This window comes from Hyla sarda, chromosome 2 (genome assembly GCF_029499605.1).
Source record: "Hyla sarda isolate aHylSar1 chromosome 2, aHylSar1.hap1, whole genome shotgun sequence".
Lineage (NCBI taxonomy): Eukaryota > Metazoa > Chordata > Amphibia > Anura > Hylidae > Hyla > Hyla sarda.
In genome coordinates this window covers 272,360,497-272,381,106 of record NC_079190.1, presented here as the reverse complement: position 1 = coordinate 272,381,106, position 20,610 = coordinate 272,360,497, and the positions used below count along the sequence as shown (strand labels likewise).

Sequence of the window (20,610 nt, the reverse complement as noted above, 5' to 3'; positions counted from 1 at the left end):
GGCTCTGTGCACTGAGGACAAGCAGGGCTCTGTGCAGTGAAGACAAGCAGGGCTCTGTGCAGGGAGGACAAGTGGGGCCCTGTACACTGAGGACAAGCAGGGCTCTGTACACTGAGGACAAGCCGGGCTCTGTACACTGAGGACAAGCAGGACTCTGTGCAGTGAGGACAAGCAGGGCTCTGTACACTGAGGACAAGCAAGGCTCTGTACACTGAGGACAAGCAGGGCTCTGTACACTGAGGACAAGCAAGGCTCTGTACACTGAGGACAAGCAGGGGTCTCTACACTGAGGACTAGCTGGGCTCTGTGCAGTGAGGACAAGCAGGGCTCTGTGCAGTGATGACAAACAGGGCTCTGTGCAGTGAGGACAAGCAGGGCTCTGTACACTGAGGACAAGCAGGGCTCTGCGCACTGAGGACAAGCAGGGCTCTGTGCACTGAGGACAAGCAGGACTCTGTGCAGTGAGAACAAGCAGGACTCTGTGCACTGAGGCTCTATGAAACACCCCCGGCTCACACAGCAGGATGACAAGCCAGGAGCCTGCACAGAGCCCTGCTTATCCTGCCCTCATTTCCTGTATTTGGTCTCCTCACAGAGACACACATGCAATATCTGCAGAGGCAGCATTTGCTGACCCAAAAATATACGAATATTTAAATCAATGTATATTACAAATATACATATAATGGTATCACTTATATCATATCAAATGTTTTTGTTAACGACAGGTACACTTTAAACTTATGCCCTATACACAGTGTCTGATCGTGGGGAGTGCGACCCTTGCGATCTACAGAATGAAGCCTGTCAAATTTTAGTGCTCCGGCCACCACCTTCTGAGACATACTGGTCTCGAGAGTGATGTCTTGGTCTGCCAATCATGGGGTGGAAAATTATTGTGATCAGTGATATGGTAGATAATTTTTGCTTAAGGTTAGAGATAGACCTCATTCTGGAGATCCCAGGAAGTCCCAGTAGATGGACCACCCATGATCAGACACTAAGGGGGAGATTTATCAAAACTTGTCCAGAGGAAAAGTTACCCAGTTGCCCATAGCTCCAATCAGCTAGCTGCTATCCTTTTTAAAAAGGCCTCTGCAAAATGAAAGAAGTAATCTGATTGGTTTCTATGGGCAACTGGGCAACTTTTCCTTTGCACAGCTTTTGATAAAACTCCCTCTATGTTTTTGCAGAAAGGAGAATCCTTTAAGTGCTGGCACTCAGACCATTATAGCTGTCATCTGTTAGGGAATCTGTCATAGCTGTCATCTGTGAACAGATTTAAAGCGTATTTTACACTGCGGATCCGCTGGTGAAGGCCCACTCCATGCTGTCTTTACATGTGCCTGCTCGTAGCTGCAATAGGCCGCGACGAGCAGACACACTACAGCGATGTGCGCGGCGTACTCGCACATTGCGGCCACTCTCCCTGCTCTGAGCTAGGCAGAGAGCTCCCGCGATGTGCGAGTTCCCTGCGACTCGCACATCACAGTGTGTCTGCTCGTATCGGCTTATTGCCACTACGAGCAGGCACATGTAAAGACAGCATAGAGCGGGCCTTCACCAGTGGATCCGCAGCAAAATACGCTGTCAAAATCCGCTTGTGTGAACGTAATCGTAAGCTTCCTTCGAAGATACACCACTAGCGCCCTTTCAAGCTACCTTATCAGGGTAAAAGCACATATTTACCAGCTATAAGATATAGAAAAAAATTGGATGTTTTAGATGAACAGTCACCAACTGCAGATTACATCAACGTTGCCGTCTAGTGACCGCCGTATCTGTTTAATAAAGAGGCTTTAGGTAATTGCCCTTTAACTCTGTAGATCAGTCGTCTCAGACTGTGGCCCTTCAGATGTTGCAAAGCTTCAATTCCCAGCATGCCCGGACAGCCAACGGCTGTCCGGGCATGCTGGGAGTTGAAGTTTTGCAACATCTGGAGGGCCACAGTTTGAGACCACTGTTGTAGATCAACCCTCCCTTACACCAATGATCATTTAATAGCTTTATGGCTTATAAAGAAGCCTGTTTAATTTTTCTCAGCTACATGATACCACTTTGCAAAGATGCTGTATACCAGTGGGAACTCTAACATACAAGAATAGCATGCAATTTCAATCAGAGCGACTATTTCTGGCCCTCAATTGCTCCAAAGAATAGTCACTTCCATCCAATCAACATGTAAATTAATTCAATAAACATTGCAAACTTTTTTCCCTAGGGGAGTTGAGCACTCATATTGCTTTTCTATAAAAAGAAGAATCACCCAAAAATGTCACCTGCCTGCTCCTATAAAGACACAGCCATAAGTAATTTTCTGTTAATAATATAAAGCACTTTACATTTTTAGAATTGAAGATTACAGCATCCACACAACATACAATGGTAAACAGCTACAAAATGGATTTCACCGGTGCTTTATATATCTTACGAGTATGTATCAAGTAAACGTTAAAGGGGTACTCCCACCCTAGACATCTTATCTCCTATCTAAATGATAGAGGATAAGATGTCACGCCCCCTCCCATAGACTTGCATTGAGGGGACGAGTGTGACATCACACGGGGGCGGAGTCCTGACGTCATGGACTTCCATTCCCATAGTCACGACTCAGACCCTCCAGCGCTTCCGGACAAAAAACAGTTGGGTGCCGCATGCAATACTGCGGGGGTCCCCAGCGGCGGGACTCCCGAGATCAGACATCTTATCCTCTATCCTTTGGATAAGGGATAAGATGTCTAGGGTGGGAGTACCCCTTTAAAGACTATTGCATGCAAGTCGATCTATTGTGTTTGCTATATCTATAGTTTTTACGATGCTAATAAAATTGGAAGTGTTGCGAAAATTACTTTTAGGGTAGGGCCACACGCATTGGATCAGCAACGTATTTTACGCTGTGGATCCGCCGGTGACCAGACCCATAGTTGGCCTCCAGCTGTGACCAAAAGCTGTGCCCCCCCTTATATTATTGCTGAAAGTTGAAATTCTGCTGTCTGAATGGGACTGCAGAATCCCATTGAAATCAGTGGGCAGTACATTTTGGCTGAATTCCTAGCGGAACTCTTCTGCTGAATTCAGTGCAGAGATTCCACAGTGTGAACATAGCCTTACACAGTGGTATTTCCTAGTGGAATATAGCTTAAAAATTCACTTATTGTGCCACGTGAAGTTGACAATGTGGTCAATGGGATTTCCAGTCTCTTTAAAATTACAGATTTTCCACAGCAGAATTTCCCCACGGAATTCTGCTATCTGGATTCCACAAAATAAAATCACTTGTGCAGCCCTAAGCTTTATTATTTTCGTCCGTACATCCCTTCCTTGCACAGGGCAATGTATGGCCAATAATAATGATTTTATTGGACACAAAAAAGATGCCAAAAAAAGATCTCCTGGAAGCATCAAGGTCCCTACATCCTCTCTATTCTTATCTTTTCTGCATCTTGCTATATCTTTGGGATCAGAATATGTAATAGTTATACACTTTGAATTTTTGCCCAGTTTTTTTCAGTTTTTGCCATAATGTCTCCCAATTGCGCTAATCATGGTTAAAAAAAATCAGCAAGGACATGGTAAAAACATGTAAAAATAAAATGCAATGTGTGAACACAGCTTGAAGGCTTTAAATGAAACACTATGAACTGGAGATAGGAGTAAAAGACTCGGCAACTCACCAGGTATGTCAACTGAGGAACATTGGTTTATTCGGGATGCAAAGCAGAATCACATATCCGAACAGACATGTTAGCATGGGGATAAGGGAGAGTGGAACTGGTGCGGGGACAAGGCAAGTCCGTTTCACGCCAGATGACGTTTCTTCCAGACTCACCTTCATCTTGATCTACGTGTACTTAAATACCTATGTGGCGGAGGTGAAAGGGGGAGGGGACTACTAACACCAATAGGACAGGTACTGTTGGTGTTATTTACCTGTCCTGCTGGTGTTAGTAGACCCCTCCCCCTTTCACCTCTGTCACATAGGTATTTAAGTACACATATTTAAGTACACGTAGATCAAGATGAAGGTGAGGCTGGAAGAAGCACCATCTGATGTGAAACGGACGTTGCCTTGTCCCCACACCTGTTCAACACTCTCCCTTATCCCCATGTTAGCGTATCTGTTTGTATATGTGATTCTGCTTTGCATCCCGAATAAACCACCATTCCACAGTTGTCATACCTGGTGAGTTGCCATGTCTTTTACTCCTATCTTCAGTTCATATTGCGCCTTTATTTCAGACACTGAGCACCACGCTGACCTATTTTCATGACCACTATTCACACTTGTGGCTGTTAAAGTGAATTTGACTATGTTGCTTACACACTTGTAGTGCCTGATTATCCTCTTCTACACAGAACTTTAAATGAAACACCATAATTGTGATTATAGGTAAAATAATTTTATCCCCATGGCAATATTGCTCTAAAAAAACAAAATTTTGCAAGAAAAAATATCAAACTTGCATGAAAAATTTTATGTGAAATTACATCAACCAAGTTTAGGCTGCTGGCTGCTTCAATTTAGCCAAGTTATTCCAGTGACAAAACTCCTTCTCCAAATCAGTATTGCTGAAAACCCATGCCTGCCACATCAGCTAAAACAGGTAAGCATAAGGCATACATAAGAACCTCTATCTCATTCTGTAACAATAGGGCCTATGCTGCGCTATATTAAAAAAAATAATCATGGAATGCTTCTGAATGTTGCAAAATAAATTTACCAAATTCAGCATGAAACATGGGTACAATGAAAAATATTGGTAACCATAAAAGTGGTAGTAGTGAGGGCTATTATTGCATGCAGAAGAGAACATTAAAGTTACACGCCACATATTAAGTCAATATTCTGTGTAGTACCTTTTCTAAGCCATCTTCCTTGAGACTTATGATATCAAGATCAAAATCAGTTCGAAGCCCGCTGGTTTTGTTGAAGACAATTCGTCCGGTCAGCCCTTCCCACTGGGCCTGTGAATAAAAGTAGGACATTTATGACAATTAACGGGACTCATAAATCATCTCTCAGTGTTCCAGCACAATGTTACATTGTAATGACTTTTTACATGGTATTCTTTCCTCCCTTCTCCATGCAGGTTCCTAAAGGCCCTGGTTAATTAATAATCACCTCATCATTGCTTTATCCATGAAACAAGCTATAAATTTCAATAAACTGTCATATAGTCCTCGCTGCCTTCATTGTCAACCAACTACCAAAACTGGCTTTGTAGCCTGTAGGATGTAATTTCCCCCCCCCCCCCTTTTTTTTTTTGAAGGCTAGAAAACAATCATGTCACAACTAGTGATGTCGGGAACATAAAATTTGCGAACATAAAGTTCGCAAATGTTCGCGAACGGGCGAATCGTGCAAACCGCCATTGACTTCAATGGGCAGGCGAATTTTAAAACCCACAGGGACTCTTTCTGGCCACAATAGTGACTTAAAAGTTGTTTCAAGGGGACTAATACCTGGACTGTGGCGTGCTGGAGTGGGATCCATGGCAAAACTCCCATGGAAAATTACATAGTTGAAGCAGAGTCTGGTTTTATTCCATAAAGGGCATAAATCACCTAACATTCCTAAATTCTTAGGAATAACGTGCTTTAGCCCCCTTTAGGCAGCATATAGAGCCCCCCTTTAGGCATCACATAGTTAGATCTCCCCTTTAGGCAGCACATAGATTCCCCCATATTAGGCAGCACATAGTTAGAGCCCCCCCCCCCTTTAGGCAGCACATAGGTAGAGCCTCCCTTTAGGCAGCACATAGAGCCCCCTTTAGGCAGCACATAGTTAGATCCCCCCTTTAGGCATCACATAGTTAGATCCCCAGTTTAGGCAGCACATAGATTCCCCCATGTTAGGCAGCACATAGTTAGAGCCCCGCTTTAGGCAGCACATAGAGCCCCCCTTTAGGCAGCACATAGAGCCCCCCTTTAGGCAGCTTCTCTGTCCTTCCACTTTCTAAGCCTGCAGCATGCCGAATGAAGGTAAAATGGCATCCGTGCAGGAGGTAGGAGGGTCTGGAAGGGAGGGACTGCTGCTGATTGACTGTAATGTGTCTGCTGACTCTGACTCACAGGGTCAAAGTTTACCGCAATGTTAAAGTATAGGGGGCGAATCAAACTTCACATATGTTCGCCCAGCGATGCAAACGCAAACATGCTAAGGTCGCCGGGAACTGGTCGCCGGCAAACAATTTGCGACATCTCTAGTCACAGCTTTAAAGGCTGAAATTCAAGACATGAAAACTTTCATCACATACAAATTGTACTAACGATTTACAATTATTTACTTCAGGTCTACATGTTGCTCACTGAAATGAGAATTCACTTTGCATAGCATAGCATAGATGGCACATGAGTCGGGGCATAATCTTAGGAAAAGGGGGCCCATCCACAGATTAGGGGCACACATTCCATATCCCAAAATGCATGCAGCTTTAACTGACAGAATATTGTGACCAGCCAGTAGTGATGTGATGGAAAAATATCAAATACCATGTAAAAAAAAAAAATCCTCAGTAGAAACAGGAACCATTGATAATATTATGCAGGGTGTCTTAGATGGAGTAAAAATGGCAGACAAAGACAAAGAGTGGAGTATAAAGAGACAATACTATCTAAATGGGAACAAGCTGAGAACTCCAGGACCAGAGATCTCAGCAAGAACTCTGAAATCCACCAGAACTTTTCAGTTTTCTGACCAGATACTGAACTATGCAACATTAAACAACCAATGCAGAGCACATGACAACAGCAAGACTATCGGGGGAATTTATGAAAAATCTCCCTTATGAGCTGAAATGGCTAAAATACAGAATCAGCACTCCAAAGTTAGACCAGGGCAAGAACCATACATGGATCAATTAGCCTGGCAAAAGTAAAGTAACTGGTGCCACCAAATGGTTCCACATTAAAAAGCTGACCTGGCAGAAACCCAGTGCAGCATTAAGGTTTGTGGCACAGAAATAAAGCTCTATCTATTTTTGGTCCACTGAATTTACTAAGAGACGCACATCTCTTAGTAAACTCAGCGGCTTCATGGCTGACATTGTGTCCGGCACACAAATATACTCCACCTATGAATGTAAATAGATATTAGTATTCATCCTGTTTTGCTTTTCCAGGTGTATAAAATGCTTAGCGTAAAGCATATGTAATGTCCCAGTACAGGACATGGTCTTGCTCTGCAGTTAGGCCCTGTCAGGTTGAGTCCCTTGGTGACCTGGGGGCTCCCTTGCAGGGTCTCGCCTGCTGTTTCTATAATGTCATTTGTCCTACCTTATGTGTAGTCAGTGTCCTAATGTATAGCTAGTGTAAAGGTCCTGCGAGTTGTCTAAAGGACCTGTGAAATGTCATGTAATGTTATGTTGTCACATGATTTTACCCAGAGGGCACCAGCTTAATCTATGACCCGCAGCTTGACCAATAGGCTTTAGTCCAGTCCCCCACTATATAAAGGGGTGGTTGGCCATTACAATTCACTATCTTCTCTTCCTTTACTGAGAACCAGCCAGTACAGATGTCTCAGTGCTAGTGACCAGCATCTGGAAGACCACAAAGCTACGGTCATTCCAGAAAGTCAAAAGTCTATGTCTGCTGTCACTACAAATAGTCAAGTCCTGCATATAGTCAAGCCTCAAGATAATTGTCTCATGTCTATTACAAGTCTAATTTGTCCCAGCAAGCTGTGAGGTCCTTCTGGGTTCCTGGCCACCTCTCTTGGAATCTGCCTAGCTGTGAAGATAATACCATCTGCCTTAAACTCAGTAAAGCCTCCGTTAAACCATGAATGGTTGTGGACTCTCCTTTCCTTAACTAGCCATTGGAATAGCGGAGATACCATTCGTGTGGTTCAGGTACCAAAAACCACTCTGGTGTCACGAACACTAGGGGTTAATATCACCTTGCCCCAGGGATTAATACTATCTGGCCCAAACACCTACACCGCTACACCCGTGGTCCCGCCATACACCGGTGGTCCACCACACATACATTTTAGATCAGAAACTGAACCCTTCTACGCTAAGTTGTAAACCAGTTTTTGATTTAGAATATTTCACAACAACAAAAACGGTATCATTTGTAAAATATGAAGGTCTACGGACATTTACTTCAATAAAAATTCTACAGCCCCTTAAATTAGTCATGAAAGCATTCTTTTGTTTTAGATTTTCGGGATGATGGGGTTATAAACAAGTAGTGAATACATGCAATTTGAAACCCCCTTTTTGAGAAGACCACCCACTTATTTAAACCAGATTTCAAGTGACTGTGTGATGAATGGTTCTGCCAGAACCTGTGAGGTTAGTGCTTTCTAGCCCTGTTGTTTATTTTGGTTGCTGGGACTACGCTTCTGTCCTTCTGGGTGTGGTTCAGTTTGCTGAACCTATTAGGATCATCCTGCTAGCAGCACAGGGATAAATATGGAAGCCTCTTGTATTCATGCCTGGCCTGTGAAAGTTCTTATACTGTAGCTAGCATTCTCTGCATCTCATTGTCTTATCTTGTTCTCTGGTCTTTTGGCTTGTCTCTAGACTTCTCTTTTGCTCGCTGTTATTGTACTCCATTATCTCCTGGTTTAGACTCGGCTTGTTTGGACTTCACTTTGTGTGTGTGTGTTTAGTTTTATTTCTGTTACTTTTGTGTGCCTACAGCTGTTCCCCAACATCCTACACTTATTGTATTTTATTGTTTTGACAATATTGTATTTTATTTTATTGTTTTGACAATATTTTGACACATTTTTGACTGTCCCTCACTTATCTAGGAAAGGACCATCTCTGTGGTTGTGAACCCATTATTTAGGACAGGGACAGAGGGAATAGGCAAGACTAGGGCTGCACTTTATCCTTGCCCAACGTGACAGATGGAGTTTCAGTTGACCACACATAATGCACAGTGGACATTTTCTTTCAGAAGAAAGCTCCACAAAAGACCACTCTTCTCAAAGAAGTTTTAACGTAACTAGTAAAATAGTTTATCAGGAAGAAAGTGTCATCTTCCTCACCTTTCAGCAGCCTTTCTGTAAATTTTAGAAACATAAAACTAAACAGTAATACAGTAAACTGTAGAAAGTAAAGGGGGGTAAAGCTGCAGTTTCTTGGTATGCTGTGAAAGGGGTCAGGAGAAAAAGTCAAGAGACATTGGATTGGTTTAGAGTGCTGTGCACAATCATGTGGGATTTGTGGGCAGCAGGACACTTTGCTAAAATAAAGTCAAACACCATACTAGGAAAAGTTCATCCACTCCGGAAAAATACATGAGAAAAGAATATGTTTTCATAATCCACACATAGATAAAGAAAAGTGAAAAAAAATGTCTGCACTACATCTTATAGACTTTCACAGGATGCTTTTTCGCGAAAGGTCTCCTTTATACCATGATATAAATATGAATGTTAGGTGTCTAAAAAAAAATCTCTAAAGCCCTTCTTGAATTGAATTAATCCCCTAATAGTCTGACCTTGTCAAGTCTCTTGGTGTTCAAGAACAACAAATAAGATGATAGTGTTTTGACAAAAAGAAACAGCTTTTATCTAGGATCCAGGTTTAAAACTGATCAGTGATTATATGTAATAATGTATCTACTCTTTAATGTCCCATACCCCTTTTTCTCTTTCTATTTCATCTTGCAGATCACTCTTTTCCCATCTGTCTATTAGACTATTTGTACTGCCTGGAATCCCTGTTGTCGATTTTACCCCCATGAATACAAGTGGTTTAAACATTAAAGCTTGCATATTGACTTTAAAGGGGTACTCCACTGCCCCAGCGTTTGGACATCACGACCCCCGCAGCCCGTACCCAGTGTTTGGAACAAAATGTTCCGAACGCTGGGGCAGTGGAGTACCCCTTTAAAGTTATCCTAGGTGTCATGAAGGGGGCGGGCGGAGATGTTGGGGTTGTGCTATATCGCAAGGGTAGGCCAAGACACTGTGGCTGTACTGTATAATGATCACCACATGTGAGTAAAACCATAATTGCATGCGGTAGCCAGTTTACTGACAATGGCCCTGATTTACTAAGAGTGTTGTCTATGTTTCTTTGTGGGTTTTAATACCCTACAATTTATTTTCCCACGGTATTTACTAAGGTTTCCCTACATTTTCCACTTTCCCTACACTTTGCTTTTTTTACACATGCTCTGATCTGTAAGGTTTTCCTCAGCTCAAATCCACCACATTTTATGTGTAACCCTTAGAAAATATGTTGTTTTTATGTGAAAATCTCAGGAACACGCCCCTTTTCGGAGACAACGCCCCTTTTTCAGGTTTTCTCAGCAAAATGGAGAGTTAGTGTTTTTTTTTTTTTCAATTCTGGCGCAAATTCTGGTGCAAAATCTGGCGCAGACAGAATTTCTGGCGCAATGCGACAGAATCTGGCGCACAACCCGACAAAACATTCAGGTTTGCAATAGTAAATGTGTACATCCGACTCCAGACAGCAAGGACAAAGTTTCTATACAGAGCACAGCTGCTACACAAAGTAGGACATTGTACAAAAAAAAACCCTATATATATATATATATATATATATATATATATATATATATATATACTCTTTTACAAAGGTTTGAAAAAAATTGGCTTTTTATATTATAACACTTTATTTTACAAATACTATTTTCATGCATTTAAAAAAGTATAAATACATAAAATCACACTTCTTAGCATAAAATTATTCTATTAGTTATCATTTTATTTTTACAACACATCAGCCAGGTACAACTGGATTTGTTAAAATCCAAATTTTTTGGATATTCTTTATCCCTTCTCCTGCACATTGAGTAGTATGTTGGTAAGCAGTGATGTTGTTTGCATTATAGCTTCCACTTACTCCAACTGCAGCCCCTCAATATACAGTACAGGAGCAGGGATTCCTGTCCTTAACATGAGTCTCTGCCCCCACTGCATACTTTACTGTGCTTGGACAATCAAAGGGCAATTATAAAATTGTAAATCCAAATAAGAATCTGAAACAAATATGAATAATTCATCGAATAATATTCAGTCATTTCTAATAGTATGTATTAATAATTGCTTATTTACATACTGCATGTCTATGCAGACTTTTAACATATAGGGAGGCACTAATCCTTTAATGACCCACCCTATTTTAGGCCTTATGGACATGACATTTTCTTTTTCATCCATGCTTTCCAAGGGTAATGACCTTTATTGGTTTCCATCTATATGGTGATAACAGAGCTTGGTTTTGCAGTATGGCAATGTTAGTATTTTGGGGTACATATCATTTTTTTGATTATATTAACCCCTTAAGGATGGGTTTAAAGGGTACCCCGCTCGTGAGAATGATTTAAACCCCGTTAACGGCATCAGGGCATACAGGTACGCCCTCGATCCTTAAGCAACAGGATGCGAGGGAGTACTTGTATGCACTTCATTTGGTGGGGTTATAATTAATTATTCTTGGGGGGTGGCATAAAACTAAATATAACAATATTTATATTTTTGTCTTCTTGAATTTATTTTCTTATAGTATTGACTTTGCTGTAGGTTGGAACAATTATGGAAATTTCAAATATATACTGTACTGAAGCTATTTGTTAATTTTTTTTTTCCAAAATAAAAACCCTTAAAAAAATGTTTTTGTGCCCTAGGAGTCTTAAACTGCCATCAAAAATCTATAAAAACGGCACTTCTAGGCACAGTGAATATATATTAGTGCACCACATGCCTTATGTCAGAAGTTGGCACAGGGCTTTAGTATAGCACTATTGGATGTATGTAAAGAACATCATGGAGCAAGAACAAATAGCCACCCACAACATACTGTTTGCTTTATTTGCATGAAATGGTAAACGTATGGCAGGACAATAGTAGAAAATATTTAGAAATGTCAACTTTTAATAAATCTAAAAGAACTTAATAAAGTAAAGCAGTCAAATTGGGCACTTGCGAAAGCAATAGATTACAGGAATGACTTGTAACAAAAAAGCTGTTAGCGAAAAGTCTATACCTACTAACTTATATTGTAGAAAGGTAAATATTAACTGGTAATTACTGAATTCTTTTCATTTACTGTACTTTCCACTAAAAGCACAACATACCGGCGCTCACTTAATAACTGATGTAATGCTACCATTCCTGACTATAATTAATCTAGTACCACTCTGTAACATGTCAGTTTTTATATTCCCTGCATGGAGGGAATGTCTCTCTTACTGTTACCTCTGCATTAAATACTTAAAGGACATCTGCAGCCTAAATACACTTAACCCCTGTCCACAAGATAGGGGATAAGTGTTTGATCACGGGGGTTTGGCCGCTAGGACCCCCGCGATCTCCTGAACGGGGCCCCAGCATTGCTGCGCTGTGCTGCAGCTAATGCGTGTAGCATCGACCTCACTGAGGTCGACGATATGCCCCCTCCCCATACAGCTCTATAGAACTACATGGAGGAGGCGTGTCGGCTGTGGCATCATGCTGCAGCCGGCACGCCTTCTGAAGGAGATCATGGGGGTCCCAATGTTCGGACCCCCCATGATCAAACACTTATCCCCCCTCTTGTGGATAGGAGATAAGTGTATTTAAGCTGTAGATGTCCTTTAAGCCTACCTTATAAAAGTTTAATTCTGCCGGTTCTCCGAACTGTATCAAAAAGTTCTCGATCTGATTGAACTAGTCCTGTTTGGAACTGTACTTCACCATTATCCAAAACATGTGTATAATACTGTTTAAGAGCACCAGAAGCCATGTAAAACACTGTCAGGAGTGTATCTATGTTCATTTGAGCTGTTTTTAAGACCAACTTAATTCAAAGTTATTGCAACATGTATGACTACGGGTAAACAAATTGTATTTGGTGGTTGTATTAACAGGCTGAAAAAAACATGCTATGCTATTAGATTTTTTTAAGCATTAATTTTTTTAATTAATGTCCAAAAATTATACCTTTTTAGAAGCAGATCCCTGCCAGTGTTACTATGCACATGAAAGTATAGGAATAAGCAATGGCTTTCTCCAAATGGTCCAAAAATGATGCCGTTTGGAAGTAGAAACAGGTTTTGTACCTGAAAAATGAAGAAGCAATGGCTTTTTACAAGCCGTGAAAAATATTGGAGCATAGCAACAGGATTTGCATGCTATTAAATGCACAAAAATCAGGGGACAAATCTTGGGGAAAAAGGTATGGGAACTCACCCAAGATTTCCAGCCACGCCCCTAACCATAACCTCAACTAATTTTAGGCTGTCCTGTCACAGTACTTTACCTGTCTGCCTGCATGATTTCACAGGAGACTGACAGCAGATTCAGCCAACCCTGCAGGACTCCTGCAATGGGAACAACGTTCCTGCTATGCAAAAAAGTGAAGGAATGTCTTTTCCATGTGCTCCTGTAGGACTCAAGCCATGACAAAAATGACACATAACGCTCTATGTGTAAAAAAAAAAAAAAAATGTGTCTCATTTAACAAGCAATGAAAACCGATTTTGTAGAACACTCTGCAGTGCTGCCTTACTACAATTATTAAGTACTGTATGTGTGGTCCTACTACTATCTGTGTTGTTCACTGCTTAGTGTCCCTCACAGAAATCTTCACCTAACACCTGCCATCTCTAATATGGCTGCTGAAGTTATGTGTATAGGCTTTTTTTTAGCAACCCTGACATCACCTCTATACTCCCTTCTAATTGACTAGAAAAGCTGTTGAAAGGTATTATGGGATTCCTTGTGATCATGCAATTCTTCCTCCTTCTGCTCTGTGGCTGATGTTATTTTAGCAGATTCTGCCTGACCAAACAGTGCAGAGTTCGAGCTCTACCCAAACCAGATCAATATAATCACATGCCATAAGTTATACCCGAATACAGCCATCCAGCTCAATTTTGGGCCTGGTTCGTTTTAAAATATACAAAATCACCTAAATTTATCTTAGGCTGGGTTTACATGCAACAGTAGTTTGTACCGCAGACTATGACTGCATATCAAAATGCCACACAGGTAAAGCATGCTCAAATCACGTTTTCACATGTCTTAACACTTTAAGTGGTTATCTAGGATTAAGAAAACATAGCTGCCATCTTTCAGGAATAGCACAACTCTTGTGCTTAGTTTGTGTGTGATATTGCTGCTTAGTTCTAAGTAATAAATGGACCCAAGTTGTAGGACAGGTTAGTTGCTGTTTTTAAAAGAAAGTGGCTATATTTTTCTAATTCTAACTAACCATGGAAACAAATTTGGTTGGAAAACTTCTGTAATTAATGGTAAAATGCATGTAGCATTACCATGCAATAAGTATCCATGTGGCCCATTAGATATGTGTGAAACCGGCCTTAAAGGACATCTGCAGCGTGATTAACACTTATCCCCTTTCCACAGGATAGGGGATAAGTGTTTGATCGTGGGGGGTCCGACTGCTGGGACCCCCTGTGATCTCCTGTACGGGGCCGCGGCTGTCCCGTGCAGGGGGCGTGCCAGCCGCAGCATGACGTTGCGGCCGGCACGCCTCCTCCATACTTCTCTATGGGAGAGGCGAGGAGGCAGCGTTCGTGCCTCCCTGCCTCCCCCAATAGAACTGTATTGGGACGGGGAGGAGACAAGGGCGTCACCGTCGACCTCTAGGTTGACGCTACGTGCCTTAGCACTCACTATGAGCGCTAATGGCGGTGCCCCGTTAGGGAGATCGCGGGGGGGTCCCAGCGGTCGGACCCCCGCGATCAAACACTTATCCCCTATCTTGTAGATAGGGGATAAGTGTATATTGCGCTGCAATTGTCCTTTAAAATCTGCCTCTTGTACTGACAATAACATTAAAATAAGCATAAAAGCAGAGATGGCCATAGGCAGAAGACATATTTAGAATGATCAGTTCTGTCAAAACTCTCTTCTTAGCTAATGCCTCACCAAGCCCCGCGATCAGACATCTTATCCCCTATGCTTTGGACAGGGGATAAGATGTCTTTGGGCCAGAGTACCCCTTTAACTAATGTGCCCCACTTTAAACAGGAATACAACAGAAGTATTTCTTGTAATGAGATGGTGGCAGAAGTAAAATAAATAAAAAATATTTCTATTAGCATACTTTGTAAAATGTCAAGAAGGAAGACGTTAGCCTCATGCAAACTGTCCACGTGCTGACATTCTGGTGTTCAAGTTAATGCTTGCTAAAGGTGAATAATGCAGATTTATGTAAAATCATAGCTTTCACCTTCCCTCCTCAGCATATTCAGATATATTTAGAACTGCTGGGTCCTACTCCTCATAAATACTGTGTGCATTGCTGAAGTCATTGGAGAATTCAGTAGTTATAATATATGGTGTAGCAAATGAAAAAAGACAAGCAAGTAAGAAAGAATTCAAATAAATGTTTGAAGTAATAAAAAGAAATACATTAAAAACAAGAAAAATGTTAAGTAATTATAAAATGATGCAGAGACAATCTCGTCAACACAACAAAACTAAACTCCTGAGCTTGGCATAAATCTTCATATCACAGTTTTAATGGTTTCCATAGATAATCCTACAGGAGTTCATCTAGTGATTGAGATATCATAGTGTAAGTATCAAAGATGTGCAAGCCAAGCTTGTGTGTCCCAATGCAAAATCCTTAAAGGGGTACTCTGCCCCTAGACATCTTATCCCCTATCCGAAGGATAGGGGATAAGATGTCTGATCGCGGGGTCCCGCCGCTGAGGACCCCCTGCGATCTCTCCTGCAGTACCCCATTTCTCAGCTGCACAGAGTGAGGATCGCTCTGTGGCTGTTGACAGGTGAAGCAGGGGACAGAGTATTTTGATGTCAAAGCTCCATCCCTTTGTGAAGGCACGCCCTGCCCCCTGAATGCAAGTCTATGGGGGGGCATGATGGCCACCACGCCCCCTACCATAGACTTGCATTGAGGGGGTGGGGCGTGATGTCACGGGGGGGCAGAGTAGTGATTTCACAGTGCTTTGTCCCCTGCATCGCCCATCATCAGCCACAGAGCGATCCAACATCTTATCGCCTATCCTTTGGACTGGAGATAAGATGTCTAGGGGCAAAGCATGCCTTTAAAGGGAATCTGTCATCACTTTCTTCCTGCTCAAGTCAATTGGGAGATCCCTAATAGCTTCTGCTTGACCAGCTGCTTGATAGAAAGATTGCTTACTAAACAAAACAGGAAGAGCTCTATCAATCAAGGACCCTCCCAATGACTCATGGTTCAACATGATACCTAAAAGATATACTTTGATTTCTAATTATCTTGCACAGAGGCCTTTGGACCTGGAGTAATCTTACCAGGGACAGTTTTATCATATGTAGACTGGTCTGCAGGAAACATAAAAAAACTGTATACTTACCTAATCCGCTCCCACACCGTTGCAAATTCCCCAGTGCCCAGTCTTCATCATCGTCCTCTTCTTCACTATTAAAGGGGAACTCCAGTGGAAAAAAAAGTTTACAAATCAACTGGTGCAAGAAAGTTAAACATATTTGTAAATTACTTCTATAAAAAAATCTTAAACATTCCAGTACTTATCAGCTGTTGTATCCTACAGATATACTACAGAAACATTTGTGAATTTCTTTTCAGCCTGACAACAGTGCTCTCTGCTGACACCTCTGTCCGTGTCAGGAACTGTCCAGAGCAGGATATGTTTTCTATGGGGATATGCTTCTAATCTGGACAGTTGCTGACACGGACAGAGGTGTCAGCAGAGAGCACTGTTGTCAGGCAGAAAATAAATTCACAAATTTTTCTGTTTTATACAGCAGCTACTAAGTACTAAAAGGATTAAGATTTTTAAATAGAAGTAATTTACAAATCTGTTTAACTTTCTGGCACCAGTTGATTTGAAAACATTTGTTTTCTACTTGTTTCCACCGGAGTTTCCCTTTAATGCTGACATGCAAAGCAGGAAATTCCCACTCAAGGGCTTATCACTATACTGTTTATGTTGAGCTGGCAATTCATGTCCGCTTGGCACGTCAGCAGAAGTGAAGAGTGCAGCAGAGGATAATGGGGGGCTGGGGAAAACTGCAGTGGTAGAGGATGTGGGCTGGGTAAGTACACAGCTTTGTCATGTTTTCTGCAGACCAGGCCAAAAATGAAATACTTTCCTGGTGGAGCAACCTCTTTTCCTCAGTCTACTCTAATCTTCGGACAAATCTTGGCCATTTGATTGCTTTTAGAACAAGCCATCTCAAATACATTTTTAAAGTACTGTATCTTAATCACTTAAGGACGCATGGCATACCTGTACGTCCTGAGTCCCGCTAACAGGATTTAAACCGTTCTCACAAACAGAGAACAGGTTAGTGCAGAGCACTGCCTATCGGGCCGATGCCCGCCATTAACCCTTTAGACACAGCATTCAAAGTTGATTGCAGCATCTAAAGTGAAAGTAAAACTATCACGGCAGCTTAGCGGAGCAGATTGGGACTATCACAACAGAACTGTGATGTCCCGATCAGCTTATAGGATGACGGGAGGGTCATCACCTGCCTCCTTGTCATCTGATTGGCGATCTACTGCTCCATGCCTGCTCAGCAGGCTGTAGCAGCAGAGCGCCGATAACACTGATCAATGCTATGCTATGGCATAGTATTGATTAGTGTATGCAATCAAAAGATTGCATGATATAGCCCCCTGAGGGGGCTATCAAAATAGTAAAAAGTGTTAAAAAAAATAAGAGAATCAATGTGAATAAGCCCCCCTAATAAAAGTTTGAATCACTCCCTTTAATAAGTAATAATAATAAAATAATGTAATACAATACAAAAATAATCACATCTGGTATCGCCGCGTGCGTAAATGTCCGAACCATTAAAATATAAGGTTAGCTAAACTGCACGGTGGATGGGGTACACGTAAAAACAAAAAAAACAAAAAAAATTGTGCATTTTTGGTCACTTTATATACCATAAAATATTAATAAAAAGCAATCAAAAAACCCCATCAAAACAAAAATAGTACTGATAAAAACTACAGACCATGGAGCAAAAAATGAGCCCTCATATAGCCCTGTACGCGGAACAATAAAAAAAAAGTTATAGGGGTCAGAAAATGACAATTTTAAAACATATTAATTTTGGTGCATATAGTTTTTTTTTAAAGTAGTAAAACAATTAAAATGAATAAAAGGGTAAATAGAAAATAGGAGGCACCTGACAAACTATTACTTCAGGTTTAAGCCATAATTAGAATAAAACACAAGGAGAACCAATGAACCACAGTCCAAATAATATATAGTGGTGATGCAATGGTGCTTGAAAAAAGAACAATCTCAAAATATGTGATAACAAAGAGAATCCAGTGACTCACCGAGTCTTCAAGCCTCAGACAACGGAGACTGAAATGGGAAACTGGGAGGGTGACGGGAGGCTCTGAGTCTACAAACCGGTAGTTTCATGCAGGTGCACTTCTTCCGGCCTCTCAAGAGGGGCTGGAAGAAGTGCATCTGCATGAAACTACCCGTTTGTAGCCTTTGAGCCTCCCGTCACCCTCCCAGTTTCTCATGTCGGTCTCCGTTGGTCGCGGCTTGAAGACGCGGTGAGTCACTGAATTCTCTTTGCTATCGTAAATATTTAAAACCTACATAAATTGTGTATCTCTGTAACCGTATGGACCTACAGAATAAAGATAATTGTAATTTTTACCGAAAAGTGCACATTTTCACCCCAAGTAAATAAGTAATGGCATTACAAAGTACAATTGGTGACGCAAAAAAACAAGCCCTTATATAGGTCTGTAGGTGCAAAATTGAACGTGTTATGATTTTTAGAAAATGAGGATGAAAATACGAATTGCAAAACGAAGATTGTTTTGAGTCCTTAAGGTGAAAAATGGTCTGAGTCCTTAACCCATTAAGGACCCTTCACGTACACCTACGTCATGGGACCCTGGTAGTTAAGGACCCATGACGTACCGGACTGGGGTGACTGCTGATATCGATTAGCAGACACCCCGCACAAATGCCCAGGGGGTTCATCAGACCCCCCATGACAGCGATGAATTCACACCGGCGATTTGCACAACTCCAGTTGAGAAAGGGAGGAGACTCCTGAAACGTTCTCCAGTGGCTCGCACGCCAGGGAGCTTGTCTTCACCCCCTCAGAATCAGCGTCCATGCGGCCAGGAACATGCCGTTCTACAGACAGCAAGCTCCGGATGGAAAGTTCTGAAGACACCATATGAAGGATCTCTGAATCAGTTTTTATGCACTGGGTGAATATGTTCTGAATTCTCACTGCATTTTTTTGTAACAAATGAAAATTGAGATAAAAAGGAACTTTTAAGTGCAATTCCCGGTATATGTCTTTCTTTATGAAGTTTGCGGTTGAATATTCTCAGGTGATGGAGCCCTGAGATAGACATTGGGAAGCCACCCTATATGTGCACACCTAAGGTTCGTATACGTGTTCATATTGATAGGGATTTGTAGTTTTGCAACATCTGGAGGGCCACGGTTTGGAGATCACTGTGCAGTGGTCTCTAAACTGTAGCTCTTCAGATTATGCAAAACTGCAAATCCCAGCATGCCCAAACAGCGAACAGCTGTCTCGGCATGCTGGGAGTTATAGTTGCGTATCTCCAGCTGTTGCATAACTGCATCTCCCTGCATGACCTTCGGCGATCAGTACATGCTGTGAGTTGTAGTTTTGCAACAGCTGGAGGCACACTGGTTGGAAAATACTGAGTTTGGTAACAGAACCTAACTGAAGGTTTTCCAACCAGTGTGACTCCAGCTGTTGCAAAAGTACAACTCCCAGCATGCACGGTCTGTCAGTACATGCTGGGAGTTGTAGTTTTGAAACAGCTGGAGGTTTTCCCCCCCTCCCCCCCATGTGAATGTACAGTGTACATTCACACGGGCGGGTTTACAGTGAGTTTCCTGCTTCAAGTTTGAGCTACGGGAAACTCACCATAAACCCGACATCGCGAATGTACCCTAAAAACACTACACTACACTAACACAAAATAAAGAGTAAAACACTACATGTACACCCCTTACACTGTCCCCCAAATAAAAAAGAAAAACTTATCATATGGCAGTGTTTCCAAAACGGAGCCTCCAGCTGTTGCAAAACAACGACCGTCCAGGCATGCTGGGAGTTTAGCAATAGCTGGAGGCACCCTGTTTGGGAATCACTGGCGTAGAATATCCCATGTCCACCCCTTTGCAAACCCTGATTTAGTCCTCAAATGTGCATGGCACTCTCTCAATTCGGAGCCCTGTCCTATTTCAAGGAAACAGTTTAGGGCCACATATGGGGTATTTGCATACTCGGGAGCAATTGCTCTACAAATTTTGGGGGCCTTTTTCTCCTTTTACCCCTTATGAAAAGGAAAAGTTGGGGGCTACACCAGCCTGTTAGTGTAAAAAAATAAAAAATATTTACACTAGCATGCTGGTGTTGCCCCATACTTTATATTTTCACAAGTGGTAAAAGGAAATAAAGACCACCAAAATTTGTAACGCAATTTCTCCTGAGTACAGAAATACCCCATAAGTGGGCGTAAAATGCTCTGCGGGCACACAAGAAGGCTCAGGAGTGAGAGCGCACTATGTACATTTGAGGTCTAAGTTGGTGGTTTGCACAGGGGTGGCTGATTTTACAGCGGTTCTGACATAAACACAAAAAAATAAATACCCACATGTGACCCCATT

General features: G+C 41.9%; 1 protein-coding gene across 1 annotated transcript in view; it reads right to left on the bottom strand.

Annotated features, from left to right (window-relative positions):
- The window catches only part of GRIK3 (glutamate ionotropic receptor kainate type subunit 3), a 669,988-nt gene that overhangs the window by 220,311 nt on the left and 429,067 nt on the right, over window positions 1-20,610 (bottom strand). The window contains exon 8 of the mRNA XM_056557135.1: window positions 4,858-4,965. Within this exon, the coding sequence (XP_056413110.1) occupies window positions 4,858-4,965 (108 nt within the window). The remainder of the gene's footprint in view (window positions 1-4,857; window positions 4,966-20,610) is intronic.